The sequence below is a fragment of the Eublepharis macularius genome, chromosome 6 (genome assembly GCF_028583425.1).
Source record: "Eublepharis macularius isolate TG4126 chromosome 6, MPM_Emac_v1.0, whole genome shotgun sequence".
In the NCBI taxonomy this organism is placed as follows: domain Eukaryota; kingdom Metazoa; phylum Chordata; class Lepidosauria; order Squamata; family Eublepharidae; genus Eublepharis; species Eublepharis macularius.
Window position 1 is genome coordinate 16,877,004 of NC_072795.1, and position 24,436 is coordinate 16,901,439.

Genomic DNA, 24,436 nt, shown 5'->3' on the forward strand with positions numbered 1-24,436 from the left:
GCAGACGCGAGCGGGGCGGCCCGGGCTTGGCTCCTCCGCCCGGAAGGGCTCATGCGCCCCGGGAGAGCCGCGACAGGGCAGTCCCCCAGTCTCCTCCCTTCGCCGCGCTGCAGTCACTTCCTGCAGCTGTTTCCATCTGCGTCCGGTCGGGCTGCTCCGTCTCCCCCCCTGCCCGCTCCGTCTCTAAGTGGGCTGGCAGCGAAGCGAGCCCGGGGCAAGTTCGGGAGCAAGGAGCCGGCCGTCTCCAGCCGGGGAGGGCGCATGGCTGGCTCCCTGCAGGCCGCGGGGAATCCTGGCCGGCGCCTGCGGTGACTGCCTTCTGCGACGCCGGGGAAGCCGGTAGGTCCAGGACGGGCTCGGGCAGCGGAGGAGCCGGCAGCGATCCTGTGCACGTTTCCCGGGGAGCAAAGCGCCCCCCCCCCCGCGCCAATCCGGGTGCAGCGGACGACTTGCTGGCGAGCAAGCGCGCCTAAGGTCGGGCTGCGTCTCCCGTCCCTTGCAAAGCGTCTTTGGACACCCTTTCATGGCGCTCGGATTTGCCTTGGAAATTTATTTATTTTTTTGGCCATTGCTTCCTGTTATATAAGGCTTTGTAGATCGTGCGTGTAAAAGGACAGACGGCTTGCCACGCTGGGGTCGTGTTAAGCACTCTCTTCCCCCAACAGCAGGATCTGAGTCCCGTGGCACCTTACAGTGCGATCCTAAAAAGAGTTATTCCAATCTAAGCCCATTGAAATCAATGAGTTTAGATTGGAGTAACTCTCCTTAGGATTGTGCTGTTAGAGATCAGCAAGATTTTCAAGGTATAAGCTTGAGAGACCCTTGGAGAGCTTTGACTCTTGGTAGCTTATATACTAAAAATCTTGTTGGTCTCTTAAGGTGCCACTGGACTCAAATCCTGCTGTTCTACTGCTGACCAACACAGCTACCTACCTGAAACTAGCTTCCCCCAGCAGTGGCGGGTCATGTTACTTTAATTTATTTAGAAAAAGTATATGCCTCTTCTCCAGACAGTGCCCCATGTCTGCTCAACAATGCTCCTGGGAGGCTTTCTAGGAGAGGCTGTTGTCAGGAAGTATGCACTGCTTCTGAATAAAGAGGTTCCATTTTTAGCTGTCAGTTCTCAAAGCTGTGGACAGGCTGTCCTCCATGAATGTGTGTATTTTTTAAAGAAAGCCACATCCGGCTAACAGCTATCATATGGCAAGAAGTTCCGTAAGTCACGTTTTTGTACAACATGTGACCTCGCTGCAACGGAGAGTGAGAGAGAGATTCTTGGCATTTTATAGGAAGGGAGCTGAGGATGGATATCTGGATCCTGTTCAAAACCTTTTCAGAGAATCCCAGAACTGAAACTTGAATGCGATTCTCTTGGATTCGTTGTGATCTCCCCTTCGAACCGCATGTGCCACCCCCCAGAAAATCTCATGCTTTGCAGCATCAGCCCGTGGCCCCCCATACATTTTGTATCAGCCATCGGGGGAATGACTTAGCCGTCTCGACAGTTCATCTATTTTTTGTTTAATTTTTGATCTTTTATACTGCAGCTCAGGGCAGCAAGATCTCCTTCCTGCACTGGACTGCTTCAGAATGAGAGGGCTGATGGTCAATTGCATGTTTTGGTGTTTTCCCCACAAAGAAAACAATCCCTGCACATGGGTAGATGAATGTTTTTCCTGAATGTACTAGCTTTGCATGTGCAGGGATTTCTTGTATAAGAAACCATTTGAGTGTGAGGCCTGCCCCCCCATATCTGCAGTCTGAGATTCTGCCCCATGTGAGACTGCAATGCATGATTCTTTTTGAAAGGGCCTTCACACTTCCTATGGAAAGTGACTTTGGGTAACCACTGGGGAAGGAGGTTCCACATCTGTGGGTGAGCTGCTGAATACATTTCTCCATGTGTCCAGGAGCTGAAGCTTCTTGGGGAGTAACCCATGCAGCTTTTTATTTGGGAGTAAGTACCATGTTATTCAGTGGGGCGTTCTCCCAGGAAAGCATTCTTAGGATTATAGTACTAGTTTAACAAAAGAAGCTTAATCACTGCGGGAAGTCTTGGATGAGGTTGATGGAAGGAATACGGAAAAATTACTTTTGGAATGTGTGTGTGTGATTGCCTTTACCCTAGGGTACCTTTATAAATAAGAAGTAAAGGAAGTAGCTGTTCTCATTAAAGTTGCAAGTGGTTTATGTTTCCATCTAAGCGTCTTGTGTGCGATCTTCTGATCACTTTACGGAAGTTCTGCCTTGCAGGCTGGAATTTTCCAGGTGCAGTCTTGTGCCCCACAGAGGAGGTCTGCGGGAGGAGCCTGGGAATATTCCAGCATTTTCTTGGAAAATGTATAATCGGAATGAGTGCCTTGGAATGAATGGGGATTAGGCTGAAATGAGAAAAAGTTTTAAAAAACTTTTAAGTCCCAGTAATAGACAGCCCTTTCCTTCTGTATTCCCCCCAGTTTGTTTTATATTTCTCTCTCTCTCTCTCTCTCTCTCTCCTATATCATCTTGCCTATAAAAGCCAGTCCTAAGAACATAAAGAGAGCCCTGCTGGACCAGAGCCATGGTCCATCTAGGCCATCCTGTTTCACTCAGTGGCCAACCAGTCGCCAAGAAGGACAACAAAGAGGGCACAGAGTCCAAGACACTGCCTCTTTGCACTAGTATTCAAAGACGGCGTGCCTCTGCGGATAGAGATTTGCTTTATTCACCATGGACACTGATGGACCTATCCTGCGTGAATTTGTCTAACGCCCTCTCCTAAAGCCATTTATGCTACAGGCCATTATTACATTGAAAGGCAGCAAATTCCACAATGTAATTACTTGTCAAGTGAAGTTTTAGGTGGGTAGCCATGTAGGTCTGCAGTAGAACAGCAAGATTTGAGTCCGGTGGCACCATGGAGACTATCTGGATGCCAGTAATCAGTAGAGAAGGGGGGGGGGGGCTGCACCAAGGCGAAACAAAGAAAAAAGACACATCGTGCAAAAGGAAGAGTTTTTAATGTTTATATAACCACAATATAGAAACATTAAAGACTCTGCTCTTTGCACCGTTTGTCTTTTTTTCTTCGTTTCACTCTAGAAATGAACAAGATTTTCAGAGTGTAAGCTTTCGAGAGTCAGAGCTCCCTTCTTCAGACTGAAGAAGGGAGCTCTGACTCTCGAAAGCTCACACTCTGAAAATCTTGGTTTCTAAGGTGTCACTGGACTCAAATCCTGCTTGTCAAGAAGTATTTCCTTTTGTCTTTCCTGACTCTTCCACCCATCAACTTCATTGGGTTCTCCCGTGTCCTAGAATAATAGGAGGAGAAAAAAAATGCTCTCAATCTTTCTTCATACCGCGTTCATAATTTTATGAATCTTGAACATGTTTTGCCACAGTCACCTTTTTCTGCCCTGAAAAGCTCCAGGTTCTTTAGCCTTTCCTCATAGGAAAGATGCTGCAACCCCATAACCATCTCGGCTCTCAACATTCTGTCTTGCCCTAGTGTGACCAGGAAATAGAATGAAGAATAGGGATCTTGCCTGTTCTTTGTTCTCAGTGGCTGCCCTTCAGTTCTATGGGACATAGTCCACAGGCTACAATTTAGGGCAAGGCTGACAAGGCAGGAAAACTTTCTCATTCTGGAGATGGGGGTGGGTCATAAGGGTTGTGTGCAGGTTTGCCCCCTCCCCAGTGATATTCTGGAAGTGCATGCCTTGTATCCATTCCATTAGGGATGAATGGCAGCCATTCATTTCAGTGAGAGATTGCTGGGCTGCCCAACTAGCAGTGGCCCAAGACCCCGTGGGAGGGAGAGCAAATCCCCTTCCCAAGACAACTGTGAGGCTGCAAGAGAGGAACAATGGATTTCTAATGCTCCCCTGTGCACTAGCTGTTTTTAAAAGCCTCTTTTCCCTACCCTAATGGTCTATGGTTGTTCTTGACTTTCTTTGTTGGATATGGATGCTGTGTACAGAAGGGGGGGGGGGCTAGCGCCAGTTTTGGAAAAGTAGGTGTGGCCCATCCCGGTTTCCCTCTGAGCCAGCTTATTGAATGATAGCTGGAGGTGGTGGTAGAAGGGGAAGTGGCAATAGGGAGCTGCAAAGATTGCTGTCTGCCCTTCATGTGGTAGAGAGTGCCCTCAAGTCATAGCTGACTTATGGCAATCCCTGGTGGGGTTTTCATAGCAAGAAACTTACGGAGGGGGTTTGCCATTGCCTGCCTCTGCAACCCTGGTATTCATTGGAGGTCCCCCATCCAATTACTAGCCAAGGCTGACCCTGCTTAGCTTTTGAGATCTGATGAGATCAGGCTCGCCTGGGCTATGCAGGTCAGGGCATCTATCTGCCCTTCATATACTACTTAATGTATGAGCCGGTTCTGAAAATTATACCTGTACCACTTGTGGCTCACTGAACCAAATGTGGCAACCAGATGCAACCGCAAGGCTTCTGGTTTGGGTTTTTTTGGGTTTTTTTATTTTGCAGTCCCAGCTAGCAAAACCAGAGGGCCTATCAGAGCTTGGCAGGCTGCCAGATGTGGCTATCAGTTTCTGTTTGGCTTGGAGGGTTCCGGGTTGTGCAGTGGGCCTGCCCTAGTGGTGCATCGAGTCATACAAATCCAAGGCAAGGATGTGCAAGTGGGTGGAGCATTGGTTTAGTGGTAGCGCATAATCTCTGCTGACCAAGGTTTTTTGGTGCCCTAGGCAAACTTATTTTTGGCAGCATACTTCCACATTCATTATAAAGAAATATAATATTTGATCTTTTTGTAACATTTTTTTTAAAAATAGAGAAAAAGAAATTAACTTATGTCTAATTTAGCACCCCGGTAAAGCCTGGCCTCCTAGGCGGCTGCCTAGTTTGTCTATATGGCCACGCCAGAGGCTCAAGTCTCTGGCACCCCCCATGAAAAGATCCCAGGAGGGGAAGGCCTCTCTCTTCCTGAGGGACTGGAAAGCCTCTTCCAGTCAGTGTATTGAGCTAAACAGTCCAGTGGTCAGACTCCATAAAAAGGCAGCTTTATATCTTCAAGAGAAGAGGCAGAGCTAGGTATATCGATAGCGGTTGCTTCCCTTGTCAGTGGTTCTTTTTAAGATGTATGGAACAAGTCAAATAGATTGCAACTTGAGACACATTTGGGAGGGGGGGTAGAACTTGACTATCCTGATTGCTAAGGTCAGACCACGTCTTCAGCCTTCATCCCAAGGAGGCCCTTGTAGCGAATGGCTGCTATTTGTGCAGGAACAATATTTTTCTGTGTTTCTTTCCCTTTTTGTTTATGAGAAACCATCTAACTTCTTTATTAAACTCCATATGCCCCCAATCTTAGATGTAGTCTAGATGGGCAGTGGAATGAGGAGGCAGAATTCAAAGGTAGTAGAAAGGACTGTACCACTTCAGACCGCAGAGGTGGGATTGCACTTCCTTTCAAAGTTCTCCTATGCTAATAATTCCCTCTAAGTGGAAAACGAAAACTGCATGCAAAGATCCTGTTTTATTTTTTTATTTATTTACCCTTCCCAACCAGCATCACTTCTGTCTTGCTTGGGTTCAGTTTCAGTTGGTTCACTTTTACGTGCTAGTTTTGAACATGCAGGGAGAACTTACATCTGATTTACGATGACTCAGCAAGGGACTTCCAAGGCAAGTGAGAAGGGGAGGTGGTTTGCTACTGCCTTCCTTTGCAGAGTCTTCTTTGTCTGTCCTCTATCCAAGTACCTACCCTGCTTAGCTTCTTGAGATCTGATGAGATTGGGCTATACCACACTACCTTCCATCCCAGAAGGAGTGTGGAGGAGCATTACAAACATGACTCTCCCCATCTATGGGCAGTACAGTCTTTTCTACCACCTCTTTCTGCTATTTGTATAATAACAATAACAATATAACAACTGTGCTTATATACCCCTCTTCTAGACAGATTAGTGCCCCATTCAGAGCGGTGAACAAAGTCAGTGTTATTTTTATCCCCACAATTCAGTTGGGGAGCTGGGGCTGGGAGGAGTGGCTTACGCAAAGCCACCTGCTGAGTTCATGGCAGTAGTGGGAGTCGAACCAGCAGAGTGCTGATCTGCAGCCCAGCCACTTAACTACTATCCAACAGCAATGTATAGATTACCAGGCCTGATCCGCCCTGGCAAAAAATGCATCCAGCTGTACCATAGCTTAAACTCACATTCCATTTAATAATATTCCATTTATATACCTCCCTTCAGGACATCTTAATGCCCACTCAGAGCAGTTTACAAAGTGTGTTATTATTTTCCTCACAACAATCACCCTGTGAGGTGGGTGGGGCTGAGAGAATTTGGAGAGAGCTGTGACTGACCCAAGGTCACCCAGCTGGCCTCAAGTGGAGGAGTGGGGAATCAAACCTGGTTCTCCAGATTAGAGTCCTGCCGTTCTTAACCACTACACCAAATTGGCTCTCTGGGGGAGCTGCAAAGCCTACAATAAAAGAGATTGCCTCTAACCTTTCTTTCTCTGGAACTCTTTGTTGGATACCCCTAATGAGTTGAATTTCTCTGTCTTTCTGGTCCAGATCTGTTTGTTTTCTGCCTCCAAAAGAAGCAATGCCAGAAGGTCTCTTGGCCAATGATTCTCTTGCAGCAAACCGGACCTCCTCTTCCTCCTCCTCCTCCTCCTCCTGAGAAGTTGCCATCTCTTCCTATGTCAGTGGCCACCCGGCCCACAGCCAATTTGCTCCACTCCCCTCAGAAACCCCTTGGCCTGGGGTCATCCTTGCCACTCGCCCAAGATGAAGAACTTGCTACGGTGGTGGAGCAGGACCCAGCCTTGGAGGAACTGTGCAAACCTTTGTGCTGCAGACTTTGTAATGTCACCTTGAATTCTGCCCAGCAAGCCCAGGCTCATTATCAGGTACGGCGAAAGGTGCAAAGAACTGTTTTTATCAGAGGATCCAGGCTCTAAAGGCCCCCCAGGAGGGGGTCTGCAGCTGGTGGCTCTAGAGGCAGAGGTGGCTCAGTGCGGAACCAAGCATGGCTCTTTGCAAAAGAAAATGGGAATCTTTCCATTAACATATATTGAAGTAGGTAAGGTAGTAGAGTGCCCAGTATGTGAAGGGAATGGTTGGCAAAGACTTGTATTGGATTGAAACGGCTTCTTAGAGATGCTTTATGGAAAGAGAAGTGATGGAGCTGAACAGTTGCCAGTAATCAAAGTGCAAACTATGCACACATTTATTTTTATTTACTACATTGATACCCTGCCTCTGTCCCTAAAGGAGGCCCAAAGTGGCTTATGTCATTCTCTTCCATGTTATCCTCACAACAATTCTGTAAGGTAGTAAAATAGTAAAGAGTCCAGAAGCACCTTTATGACTAACCAACTTTATTGAAGCATAAGCTTTCGAGAGCCACAGCTGTCTTCGTCAGATGCATCTGACGAAGAGAGCTGTGGCTCTTGAAAGCTTATGCTACAATAAAGTTGGATAGTCTTAAAGGTGCTACTGGACTCTTTACTATTTTGCTACTACAGACTAACACGGTTAACTCCTCTGGATCTGTGAGGTAGGTTAGGCTGAGTACTTTCCTGATATCTTGACTTTGCTTCACCCCACTCACCTCCTAACTGGGATATAGAGGCTCAGGGATCTCCACTCCTCCCTATATCTAAAGAAAGGAGCTTTGACCTTGAAAGTTTATGCCCTGAAAAAACTTGTCTGGATTCAAATTCAGCTGTTAGGCTGAGTGTGTGTGACTGGCCCAAGGTCACCCAGCAAGCTTCCATGGCAAAATGGGCATTTGAATGTGGGTCTCCCAGCACCTAGTTCAGGACTCTAATCAGTACACCACACTGGCTCACCAGTGCACTGAAACAATCATGCAGGTTGCTCATGTGTATATTTATTATTGTGAGATCTTGTGTGTGCTGCTTCCTAATAAAGGACTTGTGACTGGGTGTGTGTGTGCAGTTTAGATCTGGAATCCGGAAAAAAGCCAAATTTTTGTTGATTCGGTAAAATTCGGTTTCCCCCCGGATCAAAATAGGGAATACTGAATCAGATTCAATATTTTGAACTCAAGAACCAAATTAATTTGACAAAATTCAATAAACAAGGCTTGACTGTTTGTTTTCTTGCAAAGAAAAATTAGCTTTTTGCAGGAAGTGTGTGTCATTTCCCAACCAAACTCCAAATCTGCAGGGATCCTACTCCTGACTGTCCTCTTAACCCCCCCCCCCCCCCAGTTTCAGGAAGATTGGATCCCAGGGGCCAGTTCTATGGACCCTCAAAGAAGGTGCCTCCAGCCAATCTCCCTTATTGGGAAAACTATCTAGGGGCTATCCAGGGGGCTGGGGATAGCATTTTTCAAACAAACTCCACCAAATTGTCTACCGTGGCCAAGGTGCACTCTGATATGCAAGTGAAGTTGAGTTCATCTCAGAGGAAGCCCAGCAGAACCAAACTGAAGCACTGGAATGGAATCCCTTCAGAACCAAAGTGAAGCAAGGGACTAACTTTACACCAGAAAATCATACCCATTCCACCCAAACCAAACTGAAACAAGAAACACTGTTGCAACTTAGCCCAACAGAAGCAAACTGAAGCAAGGAATGCCTTGTGTTTGTGTCTGGGTACTGCTGGGTTCTGTTCTGTGGTGTTCCACCACTGGCTGAACCCAGTGCCTGGCTGCTGTGAATGTCACTGGTTCTGTTGGGCTAAGTTGCAACAGTGTCCCTTGTTTCAGCTTGGTTTGGATGGAATGGATGTGATTCTCTGGTGTGAAATTGGTCCCCTTGCTTCACTTTGGTTCCAGGGGGATTCCAGTCCCATGCTTCGATTTGGTTTTGTTGGGCTTTCTCTGGGATGAACTCAGCTTGCATTTGGAAGTGTGCATTGGCTATGGCAGCCTTACCTCAGTGTATTTCTACAGCTTTGACTTTACCTTCCTAGGAAACAATGCAGTGGCTGGGAGCACCTTCTTTGGGGGCCCATTGAATTGGCCCCTGGAGTCTAATCTTCCTGAAATTTGGAGGTTCTATATAGGACAGGAGTAGGTTTCCTGCAAATTTGGTGAAGTTTGCTTGAAAAACGTACCCCCAGCCCCTTGAATAGCCCCTGGATCGATTTTCTCGTAGGGAATAATGGCTGAATTGAACCAAATTTCTTTAATAGAACCAATCCAGATTGGAGAATTGGTTCCGTAATTCCAGAGTTCCAAAATTTTTGCACCCACAGCATACTGAATCTGGATTTACCAAATTTTGGGGGGCTGCACACCCCTACTTGTGACAACTAATGTTTGGGCTGCAGGAACTGTATGAGTAATTAATCAACTGTATGGGGTAATTAATCAACATGTTTATTATTACTAGTAATGTCAATTTGGATATTTTCAAGTATGCAAATGTATTTTCTTATACGAGCTCTTTGTTGATCTCTTCCTCCAAATTTTGACATAGTTTGGCTCTTTACAGACCCCTTATCTAACGTTTGCTGATTTATGGGAGAGATCTCTCAAGGATCACCGTATCTCTAGGTTTGGCCCTGGGGTTTCACCAAGGTTTGAGGTAAAATCTGGGGGGAGGGGGCATTGCCTAGCCCTCTCACTTGAAGATTTTAATGCATACTTGTTCATGTCAACTACTTGTGCACGTGAACTGGAGATGGGAGGTAAGACTCAGATATGAACAGCTCGATTAAGTTTGACATTTAACTTCTGTGTTATTTTAAAAAATTGTTTTGTGTAGCAAAAGCCACAAGGCATGTTCCCGGATACCATAGGTGCAGCTTAAATGGCTCTTTTATGGGATGAAAAGCCACTTAAGTTGGACAAAGACCCCTTAGACTGAAGAGAAGGCTTCCAACTTTGCTGAGAGAAGTGGTTGGATAAAGGCTATTGTCTTTACTATCTCTATTCAGTGTGACCTAATGAGGCCATGTTCCATGCACCTGGCACCTCTTGCTCCTTCTAATGGTACTGATACTTAGACACAGGGAGAGCGGGGAAGCATTCTAAAGATGATGTGTGTATGCAGATACATTAATGGGCAAAGGGCACATTTCAAAATTATTTCATAAAACAAAGTGAAATTCAGTAGCCAGTAACTACTCACTAATCACTAATTTCAGGAACTGATGAGGAGTCTGGTCTTATTCACTCATTTCTTATATATAAAGTAATGCCTTACCTATGAAGTAAAGAGTCCAGTAGGACCTTTAAGACTAACCAACTTTATTGTAGTATAAGCTTTCAAGAACCACAGTTCCCTTTGTCAGATACAGAGCTGTGGTTCTCGAAAGTTTATGCTACAATAAAGTTGGTTAGTCTTAAAGGTGCTATTGGACTCCTTACTATTTTGCAACTACAGACTTAACACGGTTAACTCCTTTGGATCTATTACCTATGAAGGTCTCATACTTGGACTCTCTATATTGGGTCTTGGGCATTGTTCTTCAGAAGAAGGTCCTACTGGTAGGTGATCCTTACTGGCAGCTTTGTTCTCCGTGCGTTGGTTAACATCTCCGGCTGCCTATGAGCTGTTAATGCAAGCTCTCTTTCCAGGGTAAAAACCATAGCAAGAAACTTCGAAATTACTATGCTGCCAATAGCTGTCCGGCTCCTGTCAGAATGAGTAGCTCACTTGAACCAGCCACGCATCCGGTGGCTTCCCTTCCACCCCAGGTGAGTTCGTGAAGGTGCTGCTTTGATGGGGCAAAAATGTGCATCTGCTCCTGCTTGCGAGAAAGCCTATTGAATATTGTTCCTGGGCCTTACATCATAATGAGATTTATGGTTGTTGCGGATTTTCCAGGCTGTATAGCCGTGGTCTTGGCATTGTAGTTCCTGACGTTTCACCAGCAGCTGTGGCTGGCATCTTCAGAGGTGTAGCACCAAAAGACAGTGTCACGACACTGAGAGATCTCTGTCTTTTGGTGCTACACCTCTGAAGATGCCAGCCACAGCTGCTGGCGAAACGTCAGGAACTACAATGCCAAGACCACGGCAATACAGCCCGGAAAACCCACAACAACCATCGTTCTCCGGCCGTGAAAGCCTTCGACAATATAATGAGATTTACTTTACTCATTTTAACCCTGCTCTTCCAAAGAGCTCAGGCTGGTATGCGAGGCCTCTCCCCTCTTCCATTTTTCTTCACAACAGCCCTTCGAAGTCGGGTAAGCTGAGTGAGCTTGACTGGTCCAAGATCACACGGTGAGTTTCATGGCTGTGAGGATTAGCCTGCCACTCCTAAGTGAAGCCCGACTCACAAAAGCTTATGGTGGAATAAATTTAGGTTAGTCTTTAAGGTGCCACTGGACTCCTCTTTTATTCTGCTGCTGCAGACAAGCACAGAGGTGATTGTTCTAACCACACGGGCTCTAATCTGGCTACAGCTGATGGCTTCCACTGGTAGTTCACGTTCCCTTTTTTGTCACGGGATTTCCTTTCTGTATGTCATTTTAAAGTCAATGTGAATGTGTTCTATTCTTCACTCCCTAGCTGAAGTCGCTTCATCTTTGGAAGCACGTAGCAATGATCCCTAGCTTAGATAGCGTTTGAAAAGGGGTTAAACATGTTCAGTGGAAGGACAGAAGCCACTGCAAGCCAAGTGGAGCTTCCATCATGAGTGGCAGTGTACCTTTTGAGTGCTAAAGATTGAAAGAAAACAGGGCTCAGCTGTTAGACTATGCAGTCTTGTGTTGTCATACTGCAGCTTTCCTCCTTCCTCCCAGGGGTAGAGTCACTCACAACATGATCAGGCCTCAGTAAGGATGAGGATGAATAGTTGTGAATAGTTGTAGGAGGTCGTTGTGAATTTCCTTCATTGTGCAGGGGGTTAGACCAGATGGCCCTGGAGATCCCTTCCGACTCAATGATTCTATGAATAGGATGCTACCATTCATAGCATTTTTAGGCCATGCATAATGTATGTTTCTACCGTTGGGTACTAAATAAGGTCATTGATATTCCAGCACTTTAACTAATGAATGAAGACTGTGATGTTGGTGAGGTTGGAAGGAGGTGGTGGGGTTAGCCACGTGGGGGAGGCAATTTTTTTTTTAAAAAAAGGAAGATCCTGTTTTAAATCCTATTTAAGCAAATGGGATTCTTTCCCCCTTCCCCCCTTCTGCTGATTTCTGCCCTTTAAATCAATAGTAAAATTTAGGTTCATAGAATGGTAAAGATTGCATACTATTTATTTCGTCCCTAAGTCAAGCAGTTGTTTATTGGATCTAACATTCAAATGTAGTGGTAGGCATGGACTAGAAAAACCCCACGGGCCATTGGCCCATGGTCTGTTGCGTTTCACGGACCACCATGAACTTTTCACGGACCTGCCCCGTTCATGGACTGGTTCATCGGTCTGTGGTCTGTCACTTCCAGGGGCCCTAGGACCACCCCCTTCATACTCAGAGATGCCAAACTCACAGCGAGGCTTCACCAGGCTCTCCTCCAGCCACCCGCCAAGTTTGGCCAAGATTGCATTTTGGAGGTCCGAGTTATAGACCCCCAAAGCGGCTGCCCCCAGGAAACTTCCAGTAGATACTAGGAGTCGCAAATGCCAATTGACTTGCATTGGTGTGTTTCCAGGGCTGCAGAACATCCCTCCCCTCCATTGCCTAGGGAATTAATTCTTGCTCCTTGCTCACATAGAGAAGAACGGGAGCTCTCTGGCAGCTGCCAGAGCTGCCTATCAAGGTTTTGAGGGCTAGGATTGGTGTGTTCCAAGGGCTGCAGAAGGTCTGTGAACATCCATTCCATTGCCTAGGGCATTGATAGATTGGTGCCAGGATGACTGGACTCTCGGACCATGGGCCAATGGACTGCCCAAACGGACCAAAGTTTGTGAAAAACATGAGTTCCACGAACTGGGCTGGACTGTATAAAATTTAGGTCAGTTTTGCAGACCATGCCCACCTCTACTCAAATGTATTCCGGAAACAATTCTAACTGGCTAGCAAGATGACAGCTTTCTCACACTAGGCAAAATTCAGCTATCTTGCACAGTGCCTTGTAGCATCAGATCATGCCGCTGTGGGGTTTTTTGTTTTTGTGAAGGAGAACTTTGTGTGTGGATTGGTGGTGGTTGTGTTTTCAAAGAGAACTTTGCGGCAGCTGGCACTTTTTGGTATAGAAATAGCAGCAGCTTTGTTACAGTGAATGTTGCTGTCACTTTGTTAGTCTGGATGGCCCAACAGAACTCTTTGTTACGTTTGACACTGTATGTTGAGATTGAGAGCTATTAAGGACTAGTTTTTTTTTCTGGGTGTTACAGTTTGCTTGTAACCAGGCTAATATTGACCATTCCCGACCAATTTGGACCTTTCAGTGACTGAAAATTCTCAGGGTTCACTGGTATATGTCTGACACGTAAATGTGACTGTGGCATTCTTTGGCGTGTATCTGATAAGTGGAGAAATAAATATTGTTTAAATATAAATCTTGCCCAGAGTTGCCAGTGTTCACCAAATTTTTCGGTTTCTTGGCATAGATCCAACCCTTGTGATGCAGAAGGTCACTTCTGCAATAAGTGAAGAGCAGTGCAGGAGAAAGCAAGATTTAGGATCCAAGCCATTACTGTTAGGCATTAAAGAATGCTGTTTGGCTTTCTTTATTATATTTGTAGCGCACTTTTCAACCAGGAAGACTTGAAAGTGGCTTGCCACACTTTAAACTTACAATATTAACTTTTGTTCCCCTTCCCAGTATGTTAGTACCTGATACTAAGGGAGTGTTTTAGCTTCTTGTCCCCCAATGAAAGTTTTGGTGTCCTGACGTAAAGCAGGGCAGAGAATTCTGCTGGAAATGCTGGTATCCTTATTTTCACAAAATATATCCCACCCTTCTGCCTAGTCAGGGCCATCAAGTGGAGTATAGATGTGTAATAGGGTGGTGACACATATTAGGAAATCAGGATTTTTCAGATTTTTGGAATGGAGCATGTCTGTCCTCAGAAAGGGTCTGAGCTCTACTTCTTGCTTGTGAAAACTGATGTTGAAAACGACGTTTGACTTGACAGAGACAAAATGAAACACCTTTTTGGGATAACATTGGAGAACCTTGTGAGGATGGAGGATGCCATCTTCGGCAGGCATGGCTTGCCCTGCTGGGTTTTAAAGATGCCTGGGAAGGGAGGAGCATTAATTGTTCTGGCTTCTTGGTGGGGGACAGATACGGGGTAGACTCTGCCACCCCCCCCAAATTCCCATCTGAGGCTCACAACCTCCCCTTGTTACAAAGTTCGCCCTTAACAATCATGGAGCATGGGAGACTGCAGTGTAAAGAATGAATGGCCTTGGTTTCTCTTAATATCTTTTCCGTTCTGTTCAGGGGGCCTCCTCCAAACCGGGTGGCCGAGTGATCCTGGCCACTGAAAACGACTACTGTAAATTGTGCGACGCTTCGTTCAGCTCCCCGGCCGTGGCCCAGGCTCACTACCAAGGGAAGAATCACGCAAAGAGGCTGCGCCTGGCTGAAGCTCAGAACAATTCATTCTCGTAGGTATTGTTGAACTTTCCCCAAGTGTGGGCGGTAGCGAGGCTTGCAGCGTCTAATAATCCTTTCTGGGGATGACTGTAAAATATATATCTTCCGCCCTCTCTTCTTTTTGTGGTGTTGTTGCTGCCGAATGCCTTCCACATCAGGGATTTGTCAGAAGTGGGCAAGCGGAGGGCGAAGAAGGAAGGGAACGATTACAAGATGATGCAGAACAGAAGAAATGTGTATGCTGTCCAGAATAACACAGGTAATGCCGACATCCTAGATATTGTTGACTCGCAAGTGTGGCGTGTTGGGTGGTGTTGCATTATCACTTAGGAGCAAGCTAAATCTATGTACCTGGAACTGGAAATTCACTAGGAATGGATCTCATTCAGAAACTGGTGCCAGGGACACATCCAGCGGAAAGAAATTGCAGTGGGTCCTGTATGGTTTCTAAAGGAATCCCAAAAGAAAATGTTGTACAGTAAATACCGATCAAGGCAGGCTTAGCTCTTACTGTCTAACAGACAACAATACCTAGGTAAAGGGCAGAATTGGGAAGGGCAGTGGAGGTTAGTTAACTCACAGGTGAAAGTTCGAGGAAGCAAGTCTGCGTTTGAACAAAAATGTAAATCAATAGAGTTGTAATAATATCAGAGAGGCTAGTTTTCAAATGTGCGGCTACCATACCCTATTGTATCTGTTTTCATTGAATGCAGTACCTGTTACTCATACTGGATTTTTGCTCTGTGAATGTCCTCTAACTATTGATTATATTGTATTGACTTGCAGTATGTAATCCACCTTGGATATCAGTGAGAAAGGCAGACTATAAATAAACAATAATAATAATAACCGTCCCAGAGATCAGTTATGTCGCTAGAAGAAGTGGTTTAAGTAAAGAGCAAGGAGGAGCTTCGAAAGCAGGGTGGTCCATAGTTGCTGGGCAGAGCTGGAGTTTTGGACAACAGGAAGCGGGTACCACCTCAAAATGGCTGCCATGAGCTACTAGGGACAGTCACAGAATGTTGGGAGGTTGCAAGCTCTGCATCCGACACAGGCAGCTAATTTCTTTACCAGATGCTCTTTGCAGGCACAAAGATAATACCTCTTGAATTCTGAAGCACTTCCTGCTCCAGTTTGGCAGAGGAAGGCCAGGACTCAGTATTTCCTTTGGGGAAGAAGGCAGTGGGTGCTAGGAAATACATTGATGGGCACCACGGTGCCCACGGGTGCCATCTTGGAGACTGCTGATCAGGAGATTAAAGAGAAGTTAAGATGAAGATGTTAATAAGCTAACAAAAATAGTATAAATGAGGCTGGATCCTGTCATGTGCAAGCAGAATTAGTTTGTGCAAATGGATCTTCTTGGCCTTCCCCTTTCCTCCTGCACGTCCTAAGACAGTGATATGCAGTGGCTTGGGAGCCGCATGCTGCCTTCTGACATACCATCTGAGCACCGTGCCCAGTGTGACATCTGCCCTGTGTTCCAGGAAAGTGGACAGTTTGCCATTGTTTGCCTCTGTGTAGCAACCCAGGCCTTCCTTGGTGGTTCCCCATCCAAATGCTGACCAGAGCTAACCGTGCTTGTGTGTGTGTGTGTTATGTGCCAACAAGTCGCCTCTGACCTATGGCAACCCTGTGAATGAAAGGCCTCCAAAATGTCCTGTCATTAACAGACTTGCTCAAATCCTGCAAACTGGAGGACGGGGCTTCTTTTATTGAGTCAAGTCATCTCATTTTAGGTCTTCCTCTTTTCCTACTGCCTTCTACATTTCCTAACATTATTGACTTTTCCAGAGAGTCTTGTCTTCTCATAATGTGACCAATGTGTGATAACCTCAGTTTTGTCATTTTAGTTTCTAGGGAGAATTCAGGCTTGATTTGATCTAGTACCCACTTACTGGTCTTTTGGGCTGTCCATAGTATCTGTAAAACTCTCCTCCAGCACCACATTTCAAATGAATCCATTTTCTTCCTGTCAGCTTTCTTCGCTGTCCAACTTTCACATCTGTACATCATAATGGGAAATACCATAGTTTGGATTAACTTGATCTTGGTCCCCAGAGAGACATCTTTATCTTTAAGCATCTTATCTAGCTCCCTCAGAGCTGCGCTTCCAAGTCTCAGTCTTCTTCTGATTTCCTCTTTGCGATCTCTCTGTTGGTTGATGATTGAGCCAAGGAATAGAAAATCTTGGACAATTTCAGTTTCCTCATTCTCAGCTTTAAAATTGTGTAACTCCTCATTAGTCAATACTTTTGTCTCCTTGATGTTCAGATGTAATCCTGCTTTAGCATTTTCTTCTTTAACCTACATCAGTAGTTGTTTCAAGTTCACTATTTTCTGCCAGTAACATGGTGACATCCGCATATCTCAAACTGTTAGTGTTCTTTCTGCCAATTTTCACTCCAGCTTCTTCTAGATCTAATCCAGCTTTCCTTATGATATACTCTGCATAGAGATTGAACAGGTAGGGAGATAATATGCATCCTTGTCTGACACCTTTGCCAGTTGGAAACCATTCTGTTTCCCCATATTCTGTCCTGACAGTAGCCTCTTGTCCAGAGTACAGGTTGCACATCAACCCTGCTTAGCTTCCACGATCTAACAAGATAGGGCTACATGGACGATCTAGGCCAGGGTTGTATGTCAATATGTCAGTTGGGCTTGGACAAATCTGTCTGCTGCAATTTAGTGTAGAGTAATCCTTGGGTCACTGAATTCTTTGTTCAGTTGCATGTCCATCTGTTCTATTTTTCTCCCACCCTTCTTCCAAATTGCACAGGGCAACATGCGTTGCTCTCCCCCTCCTTCCTTTGATCTTCACAACATCCCTGTTAGGTAGGTTAGGCTGAAAAGAGCACCACCAGCCCCTGGTCCCTTCACGGAGCTTCATGGAGGTGCAGAATGTGAACCTGTCTCCAAGATCGGATTCACATGCTCTAACCACTATACAACACTGGTATATGCTTTCTTCATACCAGGAATGGCACACACGATTCTCCCTCTGTTGTAACCTCACAATGACCCTGTGCAATAGTGAGGCTGAGAGAATAGCTCTGTTCCCGTATATAGATAATTCGGCAGAACAATGGGAAAAGGTCTGGTTAAACAATACTCAACTCAAATATAATAGTAACCAGGGGTCATTTTGTAGAAAAAGAGCTGGAGGAGCTCATTAGCATAGCTGATTTGCATATGCCACACCCCCTGCCATCACCTATCTTGGCTGCTTTGGACCCAATCCTGGCCATTCAGGGCTGAAATTGGGCCCAAAATGGCAAAAAGGGACTGAAAATGGCCGAAAAGGGGCCCAAAATGGTCAGGATTGGGCCGCTGCTGAACAGAAGAGTGATTCACCACCCATCAGAGGCATGATTCGGGCCGTTTCGGCCCCAATCCAGGACAAAACGGGCCCAAAATGGCCGAGAGTCAGGTGGGCAGGGCGACCAGACATGTGACCTCTTTGGGGAACTGCCAGAACTGCATTCCTGCATGTTCCCCCTCGAAATGAGCTCTGATAGTAACTAAACTACAAACATTCAAAATAACGCACAGGCGGTATATGACCCCCCCAGAAAATCATACAGATCTCATCATCAGTTTCATCATTATGTTGGAAAGGCTGTGGGGAAATAGGCACTTTCTCCCATCATTGGTGGAAATGTACACGCACAGAAAAATTCTGGACAGAAGTCTTAAAAACAATTAAGGACATAACTCCATACGAAATCCCCCTAGCACCCGAAATTATCTTTCTAGATCAATGGGACAACATCCAGATTCCAAAAATTAGAAGAGATTTAGTCACAAATCTATTGGTAGTGGCTAAAAGCGCCATAGCATCCGATTGGAAGGCAAATAAAGCGCCTTCAATGCAAAAATGGTTTTCCAAAGTCCGGGACCATTTCATCTCAGAAAAACTACATGCCAAAATCTACCAAGCAGAACACTCAGCACAAACTATACGGAAAAAAATGGCTTCCCTTTTTCGAATATATTGAAATCAATAACCCTTGACCGAACACAGAATTTTTCCTTTCTTTGATAAGTCTATTAATAACTATAGATTAGATATTGGTCGATAGAGTAAAGTAGATCCTTTTGATTGGTGTGTATTATTAGCTGGTTACTAAGTATGTATCATAAATTCATCTGTTATCGTGTACGCATCTTATCTTTTATTTTTCTGTACTGTGTTAATGTTCAATTAAAAAATATTTTTTAAAAATAGCTCTGCTCCCGTGGACTTGGAGACGGGCTAGGGAGCAACCAGGAAGGAGGCCTTCTCTGTGATAGTCCTGTGCATCTGGAACCCCTTGCCCAGGGGTGCTTGCCAGGTGCCCATGCTGTGAAAGGGATCTTGGGGTAAGAGTGGACTGTAAACTAAATATGAGCAGTCAGTGTGATGCGGTGGCAAAAAAAGGCCAATTCAATCCTGGGTTGTATCAAAGGGGCCATAGCGTTGAAATCGCAGGAGGTCATGGCCCCCATCTATAACTGCCTTGGTCAGGCCGCACCTGGAGTACCGTGTGTAGTCCTGGAGGCCTCACTTCAAAAAGGATGTGGACAAAATTGAGAGGGTGCAGAAGAGAGAGACGAGAATGACCAGGGGTCTGGAGACCAAGCCCTACGAGGGCCTTGGGAATGTTTAGTTTGGAGGAGATTGAGGGGGGACATGATTGTTCTCTTTAAGTATCTGAAAGGCTGTCATTTGGAGGAGGGTAGGGAGCTGTTCCAGTTTGCAGCAGAGGGTAGGACCTGAAGCAATGATCTTAAATTACGTGCACAAAGGTACTAGCTGGATATTAGGAAGAACTTTTTCATGGTCAGAGTAGTTCAAAAGTGGAATCAGCTGCCTGGGGAGGTGGTGAGCTCCCCCTCACTGGCAGTTTTCAAGAAGAGGCTGGATGAATATTTGTCAGAGATGCTTTAGGCTGATCCTGCACTGGGCAGGGGGTTGGACTAGATGGTCTGTATGGCCCCTTCCAACTCTATGATTCTATGATTCCTCATTTAGGTGATGGCAGAATCTATTTTCTCAGAGCAAGACTGGATTTCTCATTCGCAGGTGTCTTGCTGCTTTTGGTGTTTTCTCTTGGTTGTTAAAGTTATATTGGTTTTATTTTACACTGCAGCTTGATACAATCTGTGTTGCCTGATGGAAAGGTGGGACTTTGGATATATTTGTACTAAGGATGGGAAGATAATACTCTAAAGCAAGGATACCCAACTGGGAACAAGAGGCAGTGTTGTTAGTTTCAGGCGAGGATCTGGGAGAACAAAGTTCAAATTCATTTTCTGCCATGGAAGCTGGCTGGGTGACCTTGGGCGAATCACAAATTCTCACCTTCTCCTGCCTCACAGGGTTGTTTTGAGGATCAAATGGAGAGGTGATTGATGTAAGCTGATTTGAGTCCCCATTGGGGAGAAAGGTGGGTAAATAAATGACGTAAATAAATAAATACCCATGCACACCCAGCCTCAAATGACCTCACAACAACACAGCAGAACAACTGACAAGCCTCAAGATGCAGCCTCACTAACAGCAGGTGCAAAAGCCAACCCTTGTGTGCACTGTACAGTTTCAGACTGTGGGTAGGGGCTCACTCAACACAGTGGTCTTCCACCATACAACGGTCCTACAGCTTTCAGACAAGCATGTTAGGCTCTATCCTAGCTGCCACTTTTCTCCTTGAGATGCTAGTTTTCTGCATGCAGGGAATTTGTTTTTCTAAGGGAGAGCATTTGGTTACATGAACCCCTTCACTTGGAATATTTATCCTTTCCTTCCTCCATGGAACTCAGGGCAGGGTCCGTGTCTCTCCCTTCCTTTATTTTATGCTCACAGCAACCCTGTGAAGTGGGTCTGGCTAACTGTACTACCTCATAGGATTGTTGTGACGATATAGTGGAGGAGGAGGGCGTCTCCTTGGAGCAAGGACATGTGACGGGCCGAAGTTCAACCAGTGAGCTTCCACATCTCCTTTACATGGTTCTTTGACCACTGTGTCACACTACCTCCGATCTGCCATCTGAAGCTGGCAGTCCAAGCACAGGTTTCCCACCCCATGTGCTGCTCGCAAGTTGTAAGCTGTAGCATCCCCTAGAGCTGATGGAATAGATTGGAAGAGAGAGAAAGAAGAGACCATTTGAGATTGGATAGGCTGGGATGTAGATGTTTATTTATTTACTTCACTTAAACCCTGACTTTCTCCCCAGTTGGAACCAAACTAGCTTACATTGTTCCCCTTTCCTCCATTTTATCCTTGCAACCCTGTGAGGTAGGTTAGGCTCAGTGACTGGCCCAAGGTTGCCAGAGTCAGGATTCGAACTTGGCTCTCCCAGATCCTAGTCCAGATCCACTACGCCACAGTGGCTCTGCAGTACGCCATAAAGGCTGATAAACGGCAATAGACAGTGTTGGGAAGGTAGCAAAAATGGCGGACCCTCCTGGGGGCATGTGGCTGCCTTTCTTGCAGCTGATGGCTGTTTGAGGCTTGCAAACTTCAACCCTCCTCGTCATGCCAACAGGACTAAAGCCTTTGAGTCCGGCTTCTGCTGACCCTCACCTGCCTTTCTGCCTTCATCCCCTCTGCGTCCCGCGTTGCCAGGGTTCCTCTGCCTGTCTGTTCGCTTTGCTTTCTCACCTTGCGTCTTAATTTACCATCTGCCCTTCTCTGTCGCGGCTCCAAGCAGGGGCAATTTTCTGCTCTGTTTCCTTGGCATGAGACCAGGGTCATTTGACTCCTGCGGTATTAGATCTGAATCCTGGTTGTGTTGCAGCCGTCTGGAATGACAGAGCAAGTTAGCCACCCTCCAAGGCCATCTGTTGTGGGAATAAATTTTTTTCCCAGGCATTTCAGATGCTGAATTTTAATAAACATTCCAGGAGATGGACAGTCTGCTGCCTCATTTTACTGGGGAATGGGTCAATTGGTTCACCCATAAAGGAGTAAAAAAAAACAAACTCGGGGCAGTTTTGACCATCTTTCCTTTGGATACAGACTGCCCACCCTGCTTCCTCGTCTGGGTAACATTTAAGACTAACCAATTTTATTGTAGCTTTCGAGAATCAAGTTCTCTTCGTCAGATGCCTGATACAGAGACTGGTCCAGTCTCTGTATCAGGCATCTGACGAAGAGAACTTGATTCTCGAAAGCTTATGCTACAATAAAATTGGTTAGTCTTAAAGGTGCTACTGGACTCTTTTTGATTTTGCTACCACAGACTAACATGGCTAACTCCTCTGCATCCATGGGTAACATTTGCATTTGTACACACACATTTGCATTTGTGTACACACAAAATCCACTGATGATGAGGTGAGGCAGGTGGCTGGGGGCCAAGCTACACATGACGAATGACACTTGAACAGCAAGTGTATTTCTCCCTGTTCACTTGCCCTCCACTCAATCCACTTGCCGTTCAAGTGTCATTCGTCATGTGTAGCTTGGCCCTGAGAGGGATGGAGCTGTTTCAGTGGCTACTCTCCATCTTAGGTATTCCCTCTTTCTTCCCTGCATTCAATACTTGCCCTTGCAGGGTGGAACATGCCCTTGCAGGGATGAGAACAACCAACTGATGATGTTGATGTGCAGAGGACAATTACTGGCTGTCTGGCCCTGAGGTTGTCCCTGTTTCCTCTTGGTGAGCGGCGGGGGGCGGTCCTTGTAGCTGTTTCTGTAGCCCACACCTCCTTCCACACAGAACGTCAATGTCTCCTTTCTTGTTCCTTCTCACAGGCCCTTATTTCAACCCACGTTCCCGCCAGCGGATCCCGCGCGACCTTGCCATGTGCGTCACCCCCAGCGGCCAGTTCTACTGTTCCATGTGTAACGCCGGGGCCAGCGAGGAGATGGAGTTCCGGCAGCACTTGGAGAGCAAACAGCACAAGAGCAAAGTGTCTGAGCAGCGGTACAAGAACGAGATGGAGAACCTGGGCTATGTACAATGAGACATGATTCCGGCTCAATGCTTTCCCCCCGCCACCGATACGAGAGCACCTTCTCGCTGCCCTCTGCTTACCACGCGTCCTGCTTTTGTGCTCCATGATTTTAGGAGCCTCTTCTCCGGTTCGCTCTGTGCTTCTAACCACCTTCAAACCTAACGGTGAAGTGTGTGTGGGGTGGGGGTGGGGGGGGTCCAAGGAATTTTCTTTCACTCACACTTGGCAGGAGTACGTGCCGCAGGCTGCCAAGTGTTCTTGTTGTGTTTGCTCATTAGCGAAGGCTCTTTGTTGCGTTTGGAGGGGGACCCCGTTGCCTTTTTCCTTCTCCGCCACTTCGCTTTGCATGAGCGTGCTCGGCCCAAGAAACACCAGAACCGCAGAGAGGCAGGGCGATTTGCTCCCTCTTCTTACACGGTGTAGTGCTGTTGCTATGCTGTAGCTGAAGGAAGGGCGGTTTGCTGAGAGAGGAGCAGAGTACAGTCGAAGTGCTGTGGAAGGGCCCGCAGCTTGGTGGTAGACACTGTGCTTCGCAGGCCAGTTCAGTCCTCCGCACCTCCACTTAAAAGTTTATTGAAATACCCCTGCCCGAGGACTTGGAGAAGTACTGCTAGTCAGAGTAGGCTATATGGGGCCAGATGGACCAGCTTACTTGGTTCTGTTGGCTAAGGGTTGTAGAGAGAAGTTAGGAACTGTGTAAGTAGTTGGGATGAGTGCTTAGAACATGGGACTTGTTTAGGAATTGAGGCATGAGTGTCGTCTTTGAACCTTCAATCCCCCTGCTCTTTGATCTGCCACGCCCATTGATGTGCCCTCCCAAAAGTTTCAATTGGTGATCCAGAAAAAGAGAGAATGTGAGAGAGCAGAGAAAGCTTCAAATATTTCTCACCCCCCACCCCCAAAAGAAGACTGGGAAAAATCAACTATTACAAAACCCAAATTAGGCAAGCAAAGGTGAAGTGCATTCCTTTGAATGTAGCAGCAGCAGCAACCTTTATTGGTGTATTGTCGAAGGCTTTCACGGCCGGAGACCGATGGTTGTTGTGGGTTTTCCGGGCTGTATTGCTGTGGTCTTGGCATTGTAGTTCCTGACGTTTCGCCAGCAGCTGTGGCTGGCATCTTCAGAGGTGTAGCACCAAAAGACAGAGATCTCTCAGTGTCACGACACTGAGACCACGGCAATACAGCCCGGAAAACCCACAACAACCAACCTTTATTGGCATTACTCCTTTGAATGTAGGGAGTTCCAACTGCAAAATCTGGGGTGGGGGGACATTGAGTACAAGATTCCAAGATTAGGGTTTCCAACCTTTTGCTGCCTCTGCAGATGTGCAGAAAGGCACATTTCCATATCCATTTCCATACCATTCAGCTCGGCACGGATGGATTTAGAAAGATGATGTCTGCCTTGAGAATGTCTGGGATATCCTTTTCTGCAAGAATGGGCCTTAAGCCTGGTTCTCACAAGCAGGAGAATAAGATAGTGGAATGAACTTCTGCACTTCACAGTGCAGGTGGGTAGGTATGGAGGGCTGTGGCTCAATAGTAGTGCATCGGCTTTGCACTCAGAAGTTCCCAGGTTCAATCACCAGCATCTCCAGTTAAAAGGGATCAGGTAGTAAGTAATGAGAGACCTCTACTTGAGACCCTGGAGAGCTGCTGCCGTCAAGTGTGTTACGTGCCGTCAAGTTGCCTCCGATCTATGGCGACTCTATGAATGAGAGACCTCCAAAACGTCCTATCATTAACAGACTTGCTCAGATCCTGCAAACTGGAGGACGTGGCTTCTTTTATTGAGTCAAGCTACCTCATTTTAGGTCTTCCTCTTTTCCTACTGCCTTCCACTTTTTCTAGCGTTATTGATTTTTCCAGAGAATCTTGTCTTCTCATGATGTGACCAAAGTACAATATCCTTAGTCTTGTCATTTTAGTTTCTAGGGAGAATTCAGACTTGATTTGATCTAGTACCCACTTATTGGTCTTTTTGGCTGTCCATGGTATCCACAAAACTCTCTTCCAGCACCACATTTCAAATGAATCAATTTTCTTCCTGT

The 24,436-nt window shown here is 46.2% G+C and overlaps 1 protein-coding gene across 1 annotated transcript; it reads left to right on the plus strand.

The window, feature by feature from the left end:
- The first annotated feature begins 217 nt into the window (after window positions 1–217).
- On the plus strand, window positions 218–22,534 carry ZMAT3 (zinc finger matrin-type 3). The gene is made up of 6 exons (XM_054983833.1): window positions 218–339; window positions 6,526–6,863; window positions 10,511–10,630; window positions 14,282–14,448; window positions 14,596–14,696; window positions 22,180–22,534. Exons 2-6 carry the CDS (start codon window positions 6,579–6,581, stop codon window positions 22,389–22,391), a joined length of 885 nt encoding a protein of 294 aa, XP_054839808.1. The 5' UTR covers window positions 218–339; window positions 6,526–6,578; the 3' UTR covers window positions 22,392–22,534.
- The last annotated feature ends 1,902 nt before the right edge of the window (window positions 22,535–24,436 follow it).

Excerpts from the sequence above, each read along its gene's own strand:
- ZMAT3 (XM_054983833.1), top strand. The coding sequence starts at position 6,579 with ATGATTCTCTTGCAGCAAACCGGACCTCCTCTTCCTCCTCCTCCTCCT. Across the intron at positions 6,864-10,510 it reads AAGCCCAGGCTCATTATCAG|GGTAAAAACCATAGCAAGAA; the intron begins GTACGGCGAAAG and ends CTCTCTTTCCAG. Across the intron at positions 10,631-14,281 it reads TGGCTTCCCTTCCACCCCAG|GGGGCCTCCTCCAAACCGGG; the intron begins GTGAGTTCGTGA and ends CGTTCTGTTCAG.